The following is a 20,160-nucleotide window of genomic DNA, read 5'->3' as shown; positions in this document are numbered from 1 at the left end:
AGCACAGAGCACAAACAGTAAAGCACTGCAGATGCAGGACACAGTCCTAGCCCAGCATGTATCCTAACTTCTTGTCTGGGCTTTCCAAGCCCTTCCTGATCCAATTCTCATCCTCTCCAGCTTCAGCTGCTGCTCCGCAAGCCTACATCTGGCTCTGGCATTCTAAGCTAGTTAATATTCCTCAAACACACTCTTATTTCCACATGCCTCCTTGACTCTGAATGAGGAATGTTTCTTCCCCCAACAACTAAGAATTTCTGGACGCCACTGAAATACAGCTTAACTGCCACCTCTTCCAGGAAGCTGACCATGAAATGTGAAGGGTCTGGGGTTCCCCAACTTGCAAAGGGACAAGTGAGTCTGGCAGGTTTGCTACACTAGCAAGAAACAAGAGATTCCCCAGTCAGAGACAAAGGACTTCATTCCAACAGTATGGAAGCACCAGGAGATTCCCATCTACTCCGGCTGCTCCTGCTGCTCAAGTTCCACACATGCATGTGGAGGAGCCCTGGCAGATGCCACACGTGCAGCAGGTTTGTGTCACACCTAAGGAATCTTCGGCTGAGAGAACCCAAACCTTTTAGAGTGGACTGCAAGCCCTCCTCCCCTCTGCCGTGGATGGAGAGTGGTCTCTGACTCCCAAGGCTGTTGGCTACACACAGCCTGTAAAAGACTGTCTGGAGCAAAATGAGCAGAAGCCTGAGAGATCCATGAAGAACTGTCTCCCCACGAAGTCTTCCCTAACTATAAGGGGGTGGATGCCTGATCACCTGACTGAGGCTACAGCAGAGGATGAAAGAATACAGACAAAGAACAAAGAATAAAGATTATTACTTGGGGGAGGGCTGGGATATGATCTTACCTATCTCCTGGCTAAGACCACCTGATTTTACCTGTTTCCTGGCTAAGATCATGATCTCTAACTTGTCAGCATTTATTGTTTACACAACATAGCAGGGGGCATAAAGGCAGATGTAAGGAATAGCAGAACTAATGCACTAATGAGCCAGGCTTGTAAAGGGGAGGAATGATGTATTCTTGTGAAGGACAGGTCATAGTTAACAAGCCACCTGCGTCATCTTATAGGTCATAGCTAATAGGCTGCACAGCCATAATTCTTTAGCTGCAGTGTCATCTTGCTATTAACATCACAATCTCGGTGATCATTGAGATGTTAACTGTGACCACTGGCATAGGGAATTCTATTTCTATTTGCCAGCCGAAGGCTCATTTAGCAAGTCACATATAGGCCTCGGATTGACTCGTAATTTTAATCAATAGCTGAATTATATAAGCCAATTCAGTGATATTTTTAAAGTCTGTTCAGTGCAGTTTCAAGCTGGTGTCCTGCACCTGACTACCTGATCTGGCCCCTGCAGCATGCTCCTACCATGCTCTGCCCAACCTCTGCCTTAGAAATGAGACAGCCATACTGTAATGACCTGTTTATTCTTTTGGGCCGCTACTAGCCTGGGTGCTCTTTGATGTTAGAAACTATCTTTTATGTTTACCTGACCAAAACACAGTAGGTACTCAAAAGAATGAGTAATGAATACTAGAAATTGTGACAGGTGTGGAGATCAGGAGTAATCAAATAATAACAAGGGGCTGACATTTACTGCTTTCTTAATCATGAGTTCTAGGCACCGTATGGTGGTTTTGACCTGGATTATTTTATTTCACTCCATCCTTATGACAGACAATATCATATGGAAGGAAGTTTTATTAAACCCATTTTTCATATGAAGAAACTAAGGCATAGAGTAGCTGAGGAACTGTTACAGTTTGGGTCTGGAGTGTCCCCCAAAGTTCATGTATTGAAGGCTTGGTCCCCGATGCAGCAGTGTTCACATGTGAGGCCTCTGAGAAATGACGGGGATCATTAGGGCTCTGGCCTCATCAGTGGATGCACCAAGGTGGATTCGTAATTTGACGGCCCTGCCGGGAGGTGGTGGAAACTTTAGGAGGTGGGGTCTGGTTAGAGAAAACAGGTCACTGGGGGCATGGCCTTAAAATATAAATCTTTTCCCCAGCCCTTCTCTCTTACGCTCTCCTCTTCCTGGCCACCATGAGCTTAGCAGCTTTGCTCCACCCCAAGTTCCTGCCGCCACAGTGCTCTGCCTCACCACAGGCCTATAACAATGAGGCCAGCCAGCCATGGACTGAAACCTCTGCAGCCATGAGCCACCAAAGATCTCCCCGCCTTTAAGTTGATTTTTCACAAGCGTTTTGTCATAATGGTGCAAAGCTAACACAGAAATCTAACCAAAATCACACAGCTAATAAGCAGCAGCTGTGCCATTTGAACTGCGCTGTCCCTTCCCAGCCCTTTGCTGCCTCACTGAAGCGCTCTTTCTGCCAAAGGCACACACACTAGCCTGGGGTGTCTGTGAGAAGAGGGAGACAGGGAGTGTGTCTGCCTTTTGTTACTTGCAGGGGCAGAGGCAGTAAGTAGCATGCAAGCACCATCACTACCCTCCTGTGTGACTCAGCTGTCAGCCCACACCGACCCCACCCCCTGGCCTCCCACACTGGGGCAGATAGCATTTGGCCCTGGGAATAGGCTGGAATGCAGAGTGACCTTTCTCCGTGACAAAGAAAGGGACGTGATCAGCTTGAGGAGTCCTCTGTATTTGCTACAACTTACAATTTTCAAGCAGCCATCCTCTGACTTGCTCATAATCAAAAGTACAGAAGCACAGAGAAGCTGCCCTTTTTCCTTACCTCCCCGGCAACCAGTCATTGTGACACCCACTATAGGTCAGCTTAGCGACAGAAGCCACACAAATGGCTGCGAAGAGGAAAATGAGTGCAATCTTCTAGGGGAAAACTCAGCAGGACCTCTCAATTTTTATGTAGGCTCATCCTTTGACTCAGCAAATTAATTTCTAACACTGACACAATGCAAATACTTGCAAAATCCAAAAATTCAGGTAGATAGTTTTGCCAAAATTATAAATAATTTACCAGGTCTTTTAAAAAATATTTTTAAAATACAGAAATCTAGACAAGGACCCGAGTTCGTTCCCCGGTACCAAAAAACAAAACAAAAACAAAATACAGAAATCTGTTAAGGAAAAGTCCCACCGAATTTAAATTCCTCCAGAGATTTCTACTATTAATAATTTGATATGTATTTATCACACTTTTTAATGTATCTTTTCCTAAAAATGAGATATTTTATGTTATATATTATATAATGTATATATTCTATATATTGCTCTGAATTTGCTTTTTTTAAGTTAACATTTTATTGAAGACATCCTTTTATACCAACATATATGAAACTCATATATGAACTCCATAGTATGATTTTGTATGTGGAATCATTTATATTTAATGAACTCCTTTTCAAAGGGTATCTTAGTACAGGAGAATACAACTTAATATCCCAGGTTACAGCTCAAAAAGAAATCCCTATCCCATAAAAATTGCTTGCCCACATCATTTCTTGGAGGATTATTTACTCATCTCTCGAATGATACAATTACTTAATTTTCCCTATCACCTTTTTTTACTGGATAAAGCATGAGGACTTTATACATGGCCAGAAATCAAAGTCAAGTCAAAATCTGAATCTACAAACAAAATAGAGCCCCATTCTTCATGTGGTTTTGGGAGCATGGTACCAGACACGCACGGGACACTGTCCCCCTTAGAACAACACGCCTGTGCTTTTCTGTAGGAACGGTACCCACGCTGCCAACTGAGACCTCAACCCATGACCTAGCACCTTGCCCGTCGGCCTCTCACCCTTTGCCCTTCCTTCAGTCAGCATCCCTAACACCCACCCCAGGCGGGTGGCACTCTCAAGAGGAATGGCAGGGCTGGGATGGGCCAGTCCTGTGGCTCATAGCAAACAGACCCAGCCTCAGCAAAACTCTCGAGAACTCAGAGGGCCCAGCTCCAGGCTGCAGAAGAAAATCAACCAAGGGCTACATCATCAGGGGAAAGAGGCCAGCAGAGGCCTCCCAACCTCATCCGCTTCTAGGGTTAGTCCACTGTTTTTGCAATGCTTTGCTGGGAAGCAGGGGACAAACCAATTAGAGCCCAGCTTTAATTACTTTTCAATAATAATGAGCTTCGGACAAAGAGCTTTTGTAAACCTCAGTACACTGGATCCTCACTCAGTCTTGTGAAAGGGAGATTATCAGCCCCAAATGAAAGAAACAGGGTCACCAAGGGCAGAGCTTGCAAGGGCTCAGGCCTCGCTCAAACCCAGGCCCACCTCACACCTTGTCCACACTTCTCCATTCTGCCTCAAGGGCTTCCTTGCTGGGGGCCATGTCCTCTCAGCACTGATTCAGTCTCCCTAGAAAATAACTCAGGGCTTGGATATCATGGCGTCCTCTGATATTCTGTGAATTCAATAGAGGCCAAGGAGGAAACAAGACCTACCTTTCCTCTGGATGCAAGAACAAGTTAGGGCAAGAACTTGAGGCACAAGAGAGGAAGGAGTCATTCCACACTTGGTGGGGCAAGGAGGACCAGGTGCTGACTGCTCCAAGGCTTGCAAGCAAACAAAGCATCCTTCCCAGTGTTGGCCCGGGTTTAGCATCCCACTTCCCCAGGCTCCAACACAAATAACAGGCAAACAGGGAAGTCACTGCTTTCACACTTCCAGAAAATTCCCCAGGCATCACCCTCAGCCCACTGTCTCCAGGCAAAAAAAAAGGACCAGTGAAGGGTCACTCTTGGGAGATAGAAAGTCACGTGTTGCTCCAACTCTACTGCCCAGGTGTTCCTGGTAGTGAAATTTGTCCAGCTGTGGCCTTAGAAATGGACCAGTATTTTGGAGTGGTGGTACATGAGTGAACCTGTGGCTTCTAATTAGGTGTGTTCGGGCAGAAAAGCGAACACACTCATTCTGTTCTATCATTTTAGAAGGTGAAACCAGAAAGGCAACAAATCCAAGGCATGATGAGCCTTGCAGCTGCAAGCTGTATTTTAACCGGAGGACGCATCCTTTCAAAATGATGCCTTGGCTAATTGGGCCAGACTCTTCAATCAATAAAAGCATGTCCGTGCACAATGGCTTGTCCACTCTAGCCTTCAACATGCCGCTTTCCTGCACAAAAGCAGCATGACACTGGCCAGCCTACCCACTGACCCGTAAAGTGGCCGGCCGAGGAGTCAGCACAAAAGCCCCCTGTGAGGACATCAGCCCACATCACGGTCACTGATGCACTCAGGTGAAATAACAAGTCAGCCCACCCTTTTCCCCTCACACTTGAGTGTAGAAACAGACAGGGCTTTGCAGAGTCTGCAGACTCCTAGACAGGCATATAGAGTTTCTGTCTGTAACTTTCCGTGGGGCTGATCAGGTTACCATGCATGTTTACCACAAATACCGGAATTTAAAGAAAGGAAAATATAGGGTGCTTGGTGATTATTTTTAACTGAATTCATCTGGGGAATTTTAAATCCTGAAAATTTAGCTTCTGTTCATGGTTATCTGAAGATTGGAACAGCCAATGATTTTGTCCCTTGGAATGACAAATCTGCCTTTTTCCTTAAGAGATGGTTTCCGTAGCATAAAGTATATGGTTCAGAACCAACTGTGAAAATCATTAAATTGCAAAACCCAGTAATGGGACCATGGTGACAATGCACAATCCTGTGCATTTTTCTAAAAGCAATCTGTTTTTCCTAGAGTCCTGCTCAGAAAAAGAGGTCCGTGTCTCAGTGAAGACAGCACTTGAGCCCCAGCTCAATTGTGTTAGGCAGGGAGGTTGAATGGAGATGCCTGGGCAATCTGGAAGCTGGATCTTGTCCCCCTGACTCTTGACTGGCCCCTCTGCAAAGAGTAAGGCTCAGCACTGAAGAACTAACACCATCTCAACCACCTGCCATCCCCTCACAGGAAGCTTGACAAGTCTCCAGTCTGTTACCTAAAGCCTGGGGCATTTGCTGACTGGTCCAGTATCAGCTTCCCAGATCTGCCTTCCAGTCAATCAAATGGACATCTATTGCCACAGAGAACCACAATGACCCAATATCCTCAGGGCCTGAGCAGAAACCACGGAAACTTCCGAATGTCTGCTTCTGGGGGTCCTGGATCTACTCATCCCCTTCAGCTTCTGGCTTTCCCAGGGCGTCACCAGAGGGGTGTCCCCCACCACCTAGCGAACATGAGATTATGTGGGCATGTGTCAGGTCTGTCCCTCATCAGCCCCTCAATACAGACTTCCCTCAGGGGTACTCTGCAGGCTTTCCCTCTGGGAACCCCTCCTGCTTCCATCAGGTCTGCATCCTGTGGCTGTTCTCTTTCTCACCTGGGATAACCCTTTCTTTGTCTCATAGGCCTCTGTACTTCCATGGCTAGGAGGTAGTGACACCTTTCATTGTTCCCTCAAGGGAAATGAAGAAAGCAAGATGGCCCCTGCCTGTAGGTGATAAACTGTGTCCAGCCTCCACAGCCAGTGCCATTTCCTGTTCACTGAATTGTTCCCACACCTGCTAGACTCCTCTGAACGGTCCACTCTCACACAACCGACAAGACTACCAGCCTGCAGTACGTGTCAGCCAGCTCCCAGAGTTTAAGCACCGTGCTGAAACAAGCAAAAGAATTTCCAACTTCCAACCAAGACAACAACCCTTCTTAACCAATACCAATACACTGGTTCTCTTCCAGCAATATGGACAAAAGAGGTAGGCACAAATCTGATGCACTTGGAAAGCCAGTGGGCCATATGGCATCCAGGGACAGAAAAGCTGGCTCCTGGCAGACCCCATGAAGGAGGAACAGTTACTACTGAGCCTGTCCATGTCCCAGCCAACCATCCCTTTGAGAAGACATAGTGCCACTGAGCCTCCTCTGGCCTGGAGATCCCAGTGACTCTGACTGGGTCATCCCCAGACCTGGACTCAGGTTTTCCTTCTTACCCTTTTCAACTTTAGGCCTTTAGAATTTGACAAAATCCATTCCACCTTTGGACTAAGCAAGAGACAACTCAGTAGGAGCAGTCACAGAGAGACCAGAGCCCAAAGCCTGGAACAGACAGGCAGCCTTTACCCCTTTAGACCACTTACATCTTGCCCTCAAGCTGCCTGGCCAGGCCTGGGATTATACAAAGTGTGGGCCAACCCAGAGGCTCTAGGGGTTTTACTATCTGATGTGTGGGGTCTTTATCCAGGGTCCCCAATCAGTATACTTGGTACCTGCTTGCTCCCCTTTCAAAGCTGAGATGCAAATTACAACTAGATTTAAGTTCTCTGTTGTTCCTGATGCCATGCATAGCTTGCTACCAGATTGTGAAGTCTGGTCAGGAAAATAGGAACTGGGGAATCCTGGCAGAAACGAGGCAGAATTGGGCAGTGGCCTGCAGTCTGGGTTGCCAGGGCGGGCACAGGAGATGACAACTTACAGGGCTCCTTTGGCCTTCTTCATCTCCCACAGACGTAATGACCGTCTCTGCAAAGACCGTCTGTCCAGTCTGGTTGTTGGTTATCTGCAATAGAACAAGTACGGTGAAAGCGAGCTGAAGTTACTGGGAAACCCCACAAGATATTTTTTCTTTCCTTTTCTAAAATAGGAGCATCAAGTACAGTAGCCAGGATGCCCACGCCGGCTTCGGAGTCCACCAGCAGCTGTGGGATGGCTATGTGGGATGGACAGTGTCACTCGGTGCTGAGCCAGTAGACAGGAAGTCAGCCCCATCCAGTTACCAGGAGGAGAGGAGGTGACGCAGGCGACACCCACCCGGCCCAGTGCCTGACACGCACTTAGCGGGTGCTCAGCAACAGCATCTATTCTAACCATTCCTCGGGCTCATCATTTGAAACTCGATGTCAACTTTTTATTTTTGGTATGTGTTTTTGACACATAATAATTATACTGTTTTGGAAAATACATACATATATATATATATATACACACACATATATATATACACACACACGTATATATATATATATTATATATATAATATATATATATTATATATATACTTGATCATTTTCAATCCACTTCCCCCCATCCTCCTTTCCCTTCCCCATCTCCAAAAAATTTCCCTGTGTCCTACCATCTCTCCTTTATTTTATTCTTAAATTTATTCATATTTTGGCTTTCTCAAATAAGAGAAACCATGCACTATTTAACCTTCTGTTTATGATTTATTTCACTTAATGTTATGGGTTTTAAGATCCATCCATTTTCCTTCAAGTGACTCAAATTCATCCTTCTTTATGGCTGGATTGTACTTCATTGTATCTATATGCCACATTTTCTTTATTCAGTCAACTACTGATGGACATCTAGGCCGTTTCCATAGTTTAGGAATTGTGTTTTATGGTGCTATAAACATAGGTATATAAGTATCACTGTAATATGATGAATTTAACTCTTTTGGGAGAGGTATGGCTGGGTCAAATAAAATTTCTATTTTTAAGGGGTTTATTTTGAGAAATTTCCAAACTGATTTCTATAGTGATTACACTAATTTATATTTCCATCAGCCACGTTGAATGGTTCCTTTATCCCCTACAACCTCACCAGCATTTATTGTTTTTTGAGTACTTGATGACAGCTATTCTTACTGGAGAAGATGGAATCTCAGTGTTGTTTTGATTTGCACGACCGTAATGGATAAAGATGCTGAACATTTTTTCATGAACTTCTTAGTCATTTGTATTCTTTCTTTTGAGAAGTGTCTATTCATTTTATTTGCCCATTCATTTGACTCAGTCATTTGTTGTGGGGGAGGGGGTCTGATTCTTTTTAAATTCTTTATATATTCAAGGTATTACTTCTCTATCAGAAGAGTAGCTGGCAAAAGTTTTTTCCCATTCTGTGGGTTGTAATTTTACACTCTCGTTTCCTTTACTGTGCAGAAGCTTTTTAATTTAATTCGATCCTGTTTGCTGATTCTTAGTATTATTTCTTGTGCTACTGGAGTTGTGTTCAGGAAATCCTTGCCTATGCCTATGTCTTCATATGTTTTCCCTATTTCATCTTCAAGCAGATTCAGTGTTTTTCTTTTTTATATCTAGGTCACTGACTCATTTTGATTTGATTTAGGACAAGGTGAGAGAGATGGGTCTAGTCTCATTCTTCTGCATGTGGAAACCAGCATTTTTAGCACCATTTGTTGAAGGGGCTATCTTTTCTCCAGTGTATATTTTAAGCTCCTTTGTGAAAGACCAGATGACTAAAGGTGCATGGGGTTCTGTGTCTTCTATTCTATTCCACCAGTCTACATATCTATTTTTGTGCCAGTAGCATGCTGTTTTTTATTACTACAGCTGCATAGTTAGGGTGTGATGCCTCCTGCTTTGCTGTTTTTGCTCTGGATTGCTCTGGCTATTCTGGTTTCTTCTTGTTCTATATAAAACTCAGGATTATTTTTTCTAGTTCTTGTTCTGTTGATATTTTGATAGGAATTGCATTAAATCTGTATATCATTTTTGGAAATGTGGCCATTTTGACAATATTGATTCTGCCTATCCAGGAAGAAGAGATGACTTTCCATTTCCTAATGTCTTCTGCAGTCTTTTTCTTTAGAATTCTGTAGTTTTTGTTATCGAGGTCTTTCACCTCCTTGGTTAGGTTGGTTCATAGGTGCTTTTTTGGGGTTTTTTGTTGTTGTTGTTTTTGGTTTTTTGTACTCTACCATAAAGAGGATGGTTTTCCTGATTTTTTTCTCAGCGTGTCAGCTTTCTTTTTGCTAAGTTTCAGGTCCGTAAGTCTACCTGAACATCTTTCATGAGTAGTAGGGAGGTTTTGGCCACAGCACCCCGACTCCTGATTCTGGGGAACATCCAAGAGGAGACTCGCCCATATTCTTTTGCCTCTTGTCTGCCTCTAATTCTGCACCGAAGTACAGGCACCTCAACCCAAGCCCAACAGAAAACCTAGGCCACACCTGCCCCATCACAGGCCAGAGCCCAGGAGCTGAGAGGTCTGTGTTCTTTGAGGCCCGGCTCAGTTGCCAACAACTGTCTAGTACGTCACCTGGAAGAAGTAATTTCTCTTCTCTGATTTAGTCTTCTCATTTCTACTTCATCTTTAAAGTCCTTGCAATATCACAGGAGTCTGTAGCCAGAACAAAGTGGAAACAGCCTAATGTGCAGTAAGGGATCAAATTCCAGTTCTGAGGAGGTAAGGACCACAACTTTGTCACCATTCTTTTAAATGTTCACTCAAATCATTCCTCTCCCCAAAAAAGAATCAATGTCTACCTTCGTGGCAACTTTTTCAGGATTAACCAATGTCATATTTTTAAAAAATTCAACATTTTTATATGAATTAGTTGCAGAACTTCTCAGAGCCTTTATTACACCAACTTGCATTTTTTCCATTTCTAGGAGGAAAACATATGTACTTTATTCCAAATGTATTTCCCCACGACTGGGGTCCTCTTTCATGAAACACTGCACAGAACTGGTGCCTCGTGGAACTCCCTTGAGAACTACTGCACTGTGTTGGTAACATAACTTTGCCATAATATAACAACAGTAAGAATAAGATAAATTCGCATTTGCAAAGCACTTTATAGTTTACAACAAGCTTTCACATACTTTAGGTCATTTGACCCTTAAGATTCTACAACATAAACGTTGATATCCCTATTTTACAAGTGCTGTTAGTGAGGGCCGGGAATTATAAATAATTTTTCAAAGTCACATGAGTTACTGACAGGACTCACACACAGGTATTCTGACATCTACAAGGAGCAACTTTAAGATGCAGCTGGAACCACTTGGCTAATTACTGTCAGAAATAAATGATGGTCAATATTGGTTTTGAGAAGAATATAGTAATCACTTTCAGATCATTCTCCAGTCTTTGGATGAGCAATGCCTAGGGCTACTGTTCAGCTGATCCAGCTAGCTGGGCCCATCACCTTGCAGGCAGGAAAAAGAGCCACACAAAAGTTACTTTATAGTCCAAGCAATGGCTCATAACAGTTGACCTCCTTACACTCTAGGGCACAGAAACACAATTGTTTCAACCAAGTAATTACCTGAGCACTTGAACAAACACAAGCCTCTTTTAGGAGAGCCATCATGCCCTTGCATTTAGGAGTTCAGATGAGATTAGAGGCCAAGTTCTTTGATAATCACAACAGGATGTCAAGCATACAGCCTCCAACAATGACCCTGAATATCTGTACAGTGCACCCTCTTCCAGAAAACACAGACTGACATAGTTTATTCTCTGAGTCCTGCCAAAACCACACTGGAGATACCACACACCAGGCTACTGCTATGTTACTCTAGCTTGGCAAAATTTTCTTCATCAGGCCAGGCCAGGAAGGAACCTGTTTTCTCCTCATGCAAGATACTAGACCAAGAGACACTCAAACAGGTGGTAGGTCGGAAAAAAATCTGCTACAGAACTTTGGATGAATGAATATTTCATCTCATGGCAATGAAGGGTTTCTGTTCTGGAGATCAGATGGAGATCACATCTGAGTTCCTCCAAAGGAAAGAGTGAGAATCCATTCACCATAACTGGTCTCTGTTTCATCTCACTACCGACACATACATAAAAATCTAAGAGACAAATTCCTCCTACTCTGGTAGGAAGCCTAGAATTAAAGTTATTGTTTAAATGCAAAAGCAATTTAAGTTTCTGATGCACATTTTTCCCCTTTATACAGTACTCTCACGCCCTCTCTTTTTAAAATCTATATCTTACCATCCTCATTTACATTTTTGGCTTACATATCGAGTATGTTAATTAGACTTTAGTGGTGTTGCAGAAAGGAGGAAGTGTAGCCTTGACCACCCTTACCTTATGAATTTCTCGGTGCACGTGGATGGTATTATTTCCCACCTTGGTATCTGTGTTGGTCTCATTGTGATAGATGGTAGGTAAGCTTGCCAAGTTCACTGCTGATGACGATTTAGCAGCAGCTTCTTCTGCCTCCATCTATTAAACCAATGAAAATAATGAGCAAAACTTGTCAAATGAGGGTCCAATAGAAAAAAAAAAAAAGAACCACTTCTCTTTCTCTCTTCTGTAGTTACAAAGAGTGGTGACAAGGATTGAGAATCCATTAGGATCAGACATTATACCAAATGTTTTACATGTACTGTAACCCTAAAATCTTACAACTTCCCTAAGAGCTGAGTGTTCACGTCTCCATTTTACAAATGGGGAAACTGAGGTGGAGGGAGGCTAGATGAATTCCTGAGAGTCCTAGTGAAAGGTGGAGCTGGAGCCTGAACATGTTTCCATGAAACAGTCCTGACCGCCATGTAAGTACTCGTGGTGCCTTGCCCGTGTCCCGGAGACCCAATCTGGAGGTCACTTGCATTCAGTTCTCACAGAGGTCAACAATCACCTCTGTCTCTGGGGGCATTCTCTGGCCACAGAAGTGTGCTCAGTCTGCATAGACCATGAGTGGTAGCAATGAGGGGTGGAGTATGGGGTAAACACTCCAGCTTTTTCTCCTGTGGCAAACAGAAGTGACAATCTCTCTCTGATGACCCCCAGAGGGGTTGAACCCCAGATGCCCACAACAGTAACCAGCTCGTGGGCATTCCATTTGTTGCTTTTCTTTTTTTCCACCTCACTCTCTCTTCCTGTTAGTGTTTTCTAAGATCCTCCCAAATCCCCTGAAAGTAGAGCCACAGCTATGTCTCCTTTCATCCCATCTCTTGGGTATCCATGTAGGGTACTGGCAGGGGGACCTCTGGGGAGGTTAAATGGACAAGTTCCTGGGATCCCACATTCCTTCTGGCTCTCTTTCAACATTGAATTGTCCTTCTCTGCTATCAGGTTTCTGAGGTCATGTCCTCAAATCCTCCGGTCTCATGAGCTTCCGTGACATCTGTATCAGATACAGCAGTCAACACGTGTCTGTGCCCAACTTCCCCTTCCAGATTTCTCACCTGCCTCAGCCTGGATGAGTGGACAGTTGACAAGTGAACCACTCAAGACCGTGTCATAGACAGTTGAGCCAATCAGATACTCTCTCCAGGAACTTCAAATGAGAGGCACAGTGAGTAGTTCTGGTTGATGGTTGGCGGATTTCTGACACTGCTATCTACAACTCTGGGCTATTTTTAATCCTCCAAAGTACCTTCCTAGTGAAAAAAATCACTGTCCCCTATGCCCTTCAGTAGCAGATGAGCCCCCCTTTTCCCACCTCCCCTGATGGGATTTGCCAAGCTGGGATGGATGGGGCAAAGAACCCTTGCATCTCAATGCAGCACACACACACTGGACTAGACATGCAAAGAAGTCTGCAGGGAACAAAGCTCCAACTCATCAGAGAAGCTTGGTCAGTCCTACTGTGAACACTGCTGGGCTAACACTGCTGAGATGTCTGACACTAGATCACCGGCTTCAGTATAGCAATCGTTATAGTCACAGCCCCTCACTCCGGGCTACTCTGAGTGATTGCACCAGGTTCCTTGAACATTCACAGCAACCCTACAATAAAAAGATGCTCTTTGCCCCCCTCCCCCGCCGTGTTGCAGGTGAAGGAAAACACAGTTGAGAGATCATCACATTGTTATTCAGTGGCAAAGCTTGGTTCTAATCAGAGTCCACATCTGTTTACTCTTAATTCTGTGGCTTTCTGAGTATAGGACTTTACTCCTCACAAGTAGCTTATGCTTTTACTAGAAGAGACTCTACACAACCCATCTGAAGGTAGGATGTGTGTGACAGTCCTGTGTGACAGTTTCTGCAAGGAAGTCACAGGAGAAGTGAGACTTCCAGGAGGAGGAGGTGGCGGGACTGGGCTGGTCAGAGGGTGACTAGATTGGCACAGAGGGGAGTGTGGAATGGTGCAAATAAAACTAGTGCAGTGTCGGCCCGGATCAGCACGGTGTGGGCCATGGGCTAGAGCAGAGGGTCCCTGCTGGACACAGGAAAAATGGCGGCCAGTGGATGAAGCACAGAGGGGTTAACAGGCAGATCTACAAGGGACTTCTAATGCAGAACATGCTGGCTGCTTCTCAGCCAAACAGGTATGTCAGGGTCGTGCCCAAAACTTTCAAAATAAACACACCTCCATAAGGGAGGTTGGGGCACTAGCTAGGCCTAGAAAGGAACCATACCTGGAGAGGGGTCTTCTAGGCGACAAAGGTTCCAAAATAGAAGGACCAAGCCCCTAAGAGACAGCCACTGGCTTATGCAAGCAGTTGCCTCTAGCATCAACAGAGGCCAGCACAGGAAGAAGTGTCAGAGTTCTGGAGTCAGACAAAGTGGGTTCAAATCCAAGCTCTGCCACAAAGTACCCATGTGACCCTGGGTAAGATACCAAATCCCTCTAAACCCCAACTTGCCCATGTGTAAAATGAGTGACAATCCCACATTGCTAGGAGGATGAAAGAATCAAGGATCATGAACTCTAAGAACTGGTACATACACACCACATGACAAATATGTAACACATCTCTGCCTTCATAACACTGTCCTATTAGAAAGGAGAAATATAAGGCAGGAAGGAGGGAAGCCAGGATGGGTAAGAAAATTACTTTTTAGTGATGGAAAAGAGAGAGCTGGAAAAGAGGAGCATGAAGATGCCAGAGAGGATGCATCCAGAATAAGAAATGAAAGTTTGAATGTTTTTTAAAATTCTCATTGGAATCTGAATCATACAGCTTGGCTTTCAAATGATTGACAAGTTCCCAAGTCTCAAGTTTGCTATGGGCTGAGCTGACAGCCTTTTTGTAAAACCATTCCCCCCTCAGCCAGTGGTCGTTTCGGCAGAATGAGCTAACAGTTTTTTAATGGCACTGTGAACTAAGAGTACAGTTTACAATGGAAATTTCAGCCACAACTATTCCTGCCACTAGCAGGAGAAACTTTAGCCTAAAGCAATAGTTGTTTCATGAAGGAGGAATGTGAACGCTGCTAAAAATGGCATTTAGAGTTGGTTGAATCTGTGTCTGTTAAGAGGGCACAGCAGGAACACTGGACAGATAAATTCAGGCTTGGTAGTGGGGTTCTTCCTGGGACCAGGTAGGGCAACAAGAATGCTCTAAAATATATCAGTTACAGATGTGGCAATGAGGGTGATACAAACGGAGTGGTTTTATCCTCGAAAATACATTTATTAGTAACATACAGAATGACAGAACAGGAGAACAGAAATGCCCCAGATGGAAGCATTTAAAGATGTGCTTCTCTCAATAACAATCTTACAAGTACAGCTACTTTGTCTTTTTCCCTTAAGAGACATCATCAACAGCTTGAGGCAGCTGGAATATGTAAAATACCAGGAAGTTACTTGAAAGCAGATTCATGATACAACTATGTAAACAATGCATCTGGTCTAGGTCCTTTTTATTTCTTCTCTAGAATAACTAACAACTATTTTATGTTTATGAGACTTAAAAGTCTTTCTGGAAGTTTTTTTTTAAAAAAAATAACAACCTTAATCTGTTAATACTGTATTCTAGTCTACTTTTGAAGATATTCTTAAAATATATTTTTAGTATTTTAACATTAGGTTTTAATACTTTTAGATACCTAAAACGACAATTTAAAGATAGGTTCTATTGAGTCTATCAGATGCTGGTAGTGCTTGGCTATTAGTCACAATGCTACTATTAATATGATGATAACAATAGCTATTATTTTCTGAGAACCAACAATCTCCCATAATCCTGACCTCATGAGAAAGATGCTTGCATCATATCTATTCTACTTATTTCTATTTTAGATGGCCAGATAACTTGATTTACTTGACTCCTCTCTTTTAATTCTTCCCTTACTCTTGGGGTGGACATTTTCCCCCTTTCAGACCATGGATCCCACCCCTAGCAAGTGGCAGAGCTGGGATCTTGTCATGAAGATGTTCGACTTTCCTCATTCTGTCTTTACAGTCTGCAAGGACGTTCTTTGGGAAATGACTGCCACGTGGGTAGATGTGACAATCAGTGTCTCCTCTGGTGGCAAAATAACCCGACAACATGTAGGACTCCAACAGAGCCATGTCTGGGGGGAGCAGGGATGGAGCTCTGGTGAAACCCAATGCGGATATTGCCATGCAGAAGACATAGCCACTAGGGTCCCAGTGGGCCCCACACTGCTCTGATCAAGAGTCTCATGAGGCCCTCCACCATTAGTCAGGAGCTAAGCCCAGAAACCACACTGCAAACTTTCCAAATGCCGATAGGCATTTTCCCACTGTATAAAAACATGGTGACCTAGTCAGTCGTAATGGGCATCCACATGATTGCAGGAAAGTCCTGCAATCCAGATAAAGAAAGCAAGCGGCTGGGCCTGAAACTAGAAGGATCACAAGCTCAAATCAACTTGAAGCTACAGAGTTAAGAGCCACTGGGGACCACCTGGCTCCTCTCACTCTCTCATTGTTCTATGTCATGACAATTTTGTTGGTAAACAGAGCCCATAGGTCTTGGGATCTGGGCCTGACCAGTGGACATTTAGGTCCAGCCACCCACTTCATTTCCTGCCAACTCAGTGTACCTTCAGTGCAACTGCCAAACTACACAAGGTCCAGGGAAGAAAGTGACCTCTCCCAGAAGGCAAAAGTTGCACTGAAGACTGCTCAAGCGGGCTACCAAGCTGCAGGCAGCTGGAAGGTGGAGAAGCTTGATTCACCAGGCTGGACATCTGGCCCTCGCTGACTCCTTCACTGGCTGGCTCCTCTCCAAAGACATGCTACAGCCAGAGATGGGCTCAAGAGGAAGCAGGCCTGCCCACCCCGGGCACCAGGGACAGCTCCCACCTGGGTAAGAGGACGCAGGCAGCCTTCTCCATACCTGGGCGCACCATGGAGGACGGAGCAGGATGGCATGCAGAGTTTGGCCCAGGGAGTGATGGGAAGAAGAAGCCAGACAGCAGTATCTGGTATCTGATAATATTAGCGGTGATGCAGTGCTCACCTCTTACTCACGGGTGCCCACACTTATACTGCGGCATTTAATTCTTACAGGAAACTGAAGTTCTTTCTGGACGTTAGATGATTCACTCAATGCCAACTGCTAGTGGGTGAGGAGGGCAGAGGCCTGAGCCCAGGCCTAATTCCAAAGCACTGTTGGTGTAGGTGAGGTCGCTTCTCACACTCTCACCTTCTGACTTACAGAGCTGGGATTTAGGATCCCCACCTTCCATTTTTGCCTCACAATGCATTAAAGAAATCAACACAGCCCAGACAGACTTCCAGCAAAGCCCAGGGCTCTCTGTCCCCACATGGCATCGCATCCTAAGTGTATTTTGGGGAGATGCTACAAACTCAAAGCCCAACACACAGAACTTGAAGCTGCCTGGAACTACCTCAGTTTCTCCGCAAACACACAGCTCTGGGACACCAGGGCCTTTGCAAGCACCGCTTCGAACAGGGGAAGGCCAACACACCCTAAGACAGTTGCAAGCCGGTGTCAGGCAGTGGACCCTGGCTCCGGGGCGGGGCGGGATCCAGCCCAGGCTCTCCGGAGATGGCCTTGGTCCTAACCTTTTGGCTTTTCGGCAGAACGAACAAGCGGGAGACGGGGACCAAATCGCCCTGCGCTTCGCTCGGGTCACTCGGTGTTTGCCTTGGCCGTGGGCCCTCCCCGGCGCCTTCCCGAGCTCGGAGCGCAGGCCCACTCCCCAGCCGCACGCCCCCCGAGTCCAGAGGACCCACCTCCTCTACCGCGCTTTGCAGCTTGTGCTGCGTGTCCTCCATCAGCTCCTCCACCTCGCGGAACATCTCGTTGAGGGTGGCCTCCTCCTGCGGGTAGCTGAGAGCCGGGCCCGGCTCGGCGGGAGCCGACGTCGCTGTCGGAGCCGGCGCGGGGGCCGTGGGGACCGCCGCGGCCAGCAGCAGGCACAACAGGGTGCGTCCGAGCCGCGGCATCTCCTCTGCTCTCCTTTCCTCTGCTCTCCTCTGCTCTCCTCCCCGCGCCGGCCGCCGCCTGGGAGCCGCAGCTGGTCGGAGGCGCGCAGACCACCCCCTGGCCAGCCCCGCCCAGCGGCCCGCCCCCGGCCCCTCTTCCGGACACCCGCCCCGCGAGGGGCCGACACCCAGAGCAGGTCAGGGCGCAGTTCCTCCCGGACCCCGGCCCCCCCGCGCCCCCGTCGCCTCCGCACCCTGGATTCTGGTACCTAGGCTGAGCTCCGCTTGCCGCCCGGGGTGCTACCTCCCTCTCCGGACCAAAAGAACCTGGGTCCCCTACTCTAACAGCTGCCCCCGCTCCCCATCTCCAGCTCAACTCAGATTCGCCCGGGGTTCGAGCCCGGCCCCTTCCTAGACTAGCTCAGAACTCAGCTCTGGTGCTGGGACCCCCAATCCCCCCCCCCCCCAGCCCCACCTGGAGTGCGTAGAGCACTGGTCAGCCTCCGCCACTCGAAGTCGACAGCGAGTCCAGGGCCCTGCCCCCACCCCCCCGGGCGACACTGAGCCTGGCGCTCCCCGCCCGGGCCACCGCCGCCGCCCCTCACCCACCCGACTGCCCAAGCTGCGCCTCGGGCGGGATTGGTCGGCGCCTGGCTGCTACGCGCCGGCGAGCCGCTCGGCCGGGACGCGGCAGCGCTGGTACCAGGCGATCGCGCGCCCCGCCCGCGGGAGGGGCCGCGCCCACCCATTGGCCCCGCCACCTCGGGTTCCACCTAGAGACCCACTTTGCAGGAAGCCACCTCCTGCCCTGCAGCCCCCTCCCCCCGCGGCTTCACAGCCACTGTCACCTCTGGTCCCCGCTCCTTCTGAGTCCCACCTTGCTGCCTCCAAGACAGCCTCCTCCCAGCGCTCAGTCCTGCCGGTTGGCTTTCAGGCTCTGCAGCGGTGGAAGCCGTGCTCCAGCCAGGACAGCCCACTTGTAGCTCCCGAGTGGGACACCAGAATGCCTACAAGCTCCTAGAGGGCGGCTTGGCAGAGTGGGGATGACCGGACACCTGGAGTCCTTCCTGCCTTTCCACGGAGATCACGGCGGATCTGCCTGCCCTAGTGAAAAATAAAATGGAGGGCACAGTAGGACGTGTGCCTGCTACAGCGCGTGCTGCACGCAGATTAGTGTGGGACGCGTTCGATGGGTGTAAGTGTCAGCGCTCCTGATGAGGGTGGATCTCCGCCCTACAGCCCTGTCTTCCCAGTGCCTAGGCGGTGCTCAGACATTTCTTAAATAAATGAATTTTTTCAAACCTGTTTATTCTTTCTGACTGGAGACTCCTTGCTCCTCCCCTTGTCCTGGCTGACTGCTCCCGGGTCTTTCTCACCTCAGAGCCTCCTGACCTTTCCTCCCTCTCTCACAGGGCACCTCCATCACAGCCTGACTTTCCAGGGCCCGTCTGTTCACTGGTGGGTGTCCATCCTCGGGACAGGACTGACTCACTTTTGTGTCACCAGGGCCTCAGCCACACACGCTTGGTCCCGTAGAAATGAATGGGCTGATGGTTACATCAATGGCTGATAGCCAGTGTGTCAGCATCATTACTGAGCACCCACTGTGTGCCAGGCACTGGAATCAACTCATGGAATTCTCAACCCTCCGAGGCCCAAACTGCTCCTGACTCTCACTTTACAAATGAAGAACTTTCCTCAGTTCCCACAGCTACCAAGTGGTTGAACTGGGATTTGAACCCAGGAATCTGACTCCTCAGCCTTCACTATTAACTGCCACACTTCTCCATTGTGCCCAGCTGGAAGGAGTCTGAGAGGACTTGGGAGTATGAGATGAGCAACTTCCAAAGGCGACTGCGCAGCAAACTTGTTTGGGGGCCGTGGGCACCTGAGTCCACGGTGGAGTGTCCACTGGGTAGAAAGCATACCTGAAGCATCTTGGCGTAGGACACTGTGTTTGTCATAATGTATGAGAGAGGCCACCCACCTTATAGGTGAGGGCAGGGCGACTCAGAGAAGTTGGGCAACCAGCCCAACAGCCGCTAAAGCTAGCACTCACTGGCTTTGCTCCTCCAACAGCTGCTTTTTGCAGAACTCTCCAAACTTGCTTGTTACCAAGTTACAGCTTCCAGTCACTCTGTTCCACTTTTGGGCCTCACAGCATGGGCCTTCTGAATCCAAGAAAAGTCCCCCCAACCACCCAGCATCCCCTGCTCTATCCTTTGGGTGTCTGGCATCCCTGGCCTAATCATTTGTTAGCTTTCTTGGGGTGCCCAGTCCTTGTGTGAGACCTGGGGCTGCATCTCCAGAGGGCGGCCTCATCACATGGCGCACACTGTGTTTAGTAGAAGGAAGGACAGCTGAGCTGCAGGGTACAGTGGGAGTGAACTCAGGGGCAGGCAGGGGCCTGCAG

At 47.3% G+C, this 20,160-nt stretch overlaps 1 protein-coding gene and 1 long non-coding RNA gene across 4 annotated transcripts in view; both read right to left on the bottom strand.

Moving 5' to 3' along the window:
* Dkk3 (dickkopf Wnt signaling pathway inhibitor 3) overlaps window positions 1-18,810 on the bottom strand; it is a 43,317-nt gene extending 24,507 nt beyond the window's left edge. Inside the window, exons 1-4 of one of the 3 annotated variants that reach the window (XM_004851429.4) lie at window positions 18,625-18,810; window positions 17,556-17,826; window positions 11,738-11,875; window positions 7,368-7,451 (exon numbers count right to left, since the gene is read on the bottom strand). In XM_004851429.4, the coding sequence (XP_004851486.1) occupies window positions 7,368-7,451; window positions 11,738-11,875; window positions 17,556-17,768 (435 nt within the window). In that variant the 5' untranslated portion in view covers window positions 17,769-17,826; window positions 18,625-18,810. Of the gene's footprint in view, window positions 1-7,367; window positions 7,452-11,737; window positions 11,876-17,555; window positions 17,827-18,222; window positions 18,438-18,624 lie in introns of those variants that run through there. The other 2 variants (XM_087211669.1, XM_013074691.3) reach the window with 2 other exon arrangements.
* Window positions 1,709-2,660, bottom strand: LOC110350556 (uncharacterized). Its single transcript, XR_002397177.2, has 2 exons — window positions 2,582-2,660; window positions 1,709-1,938 (listed from the first exon to the last, which is right to left on the bottom strand). It is a non-coding gene; the product is annotated as an uncharacterized LOC110350556 (long non-coding RNA).
* Window positions 18,811-20,160: the final 1,350 nt, after the last annotated feature.

The sequence above is a fragment of the Heterocephalus glaber genome, unplaced genomic scaffold, assembly GCF_053883595.1.
Source record: "Heterocephalus glaber isolate CG9 unplaced genomic scaffold, H.glaber_assembly_v1.0 deba00001428, whole genome shotgun sequence".
Classification (NCBI taxonomy): Eukaryota; Metazoa; Chordata; class Mammalia; order Rodentia; family Bathyergidae; genus Heterocephalus; species Heterocephalus glaber.
This window is presented reverse-complemented; position numbering and strand designations above follow the sequence as displayed.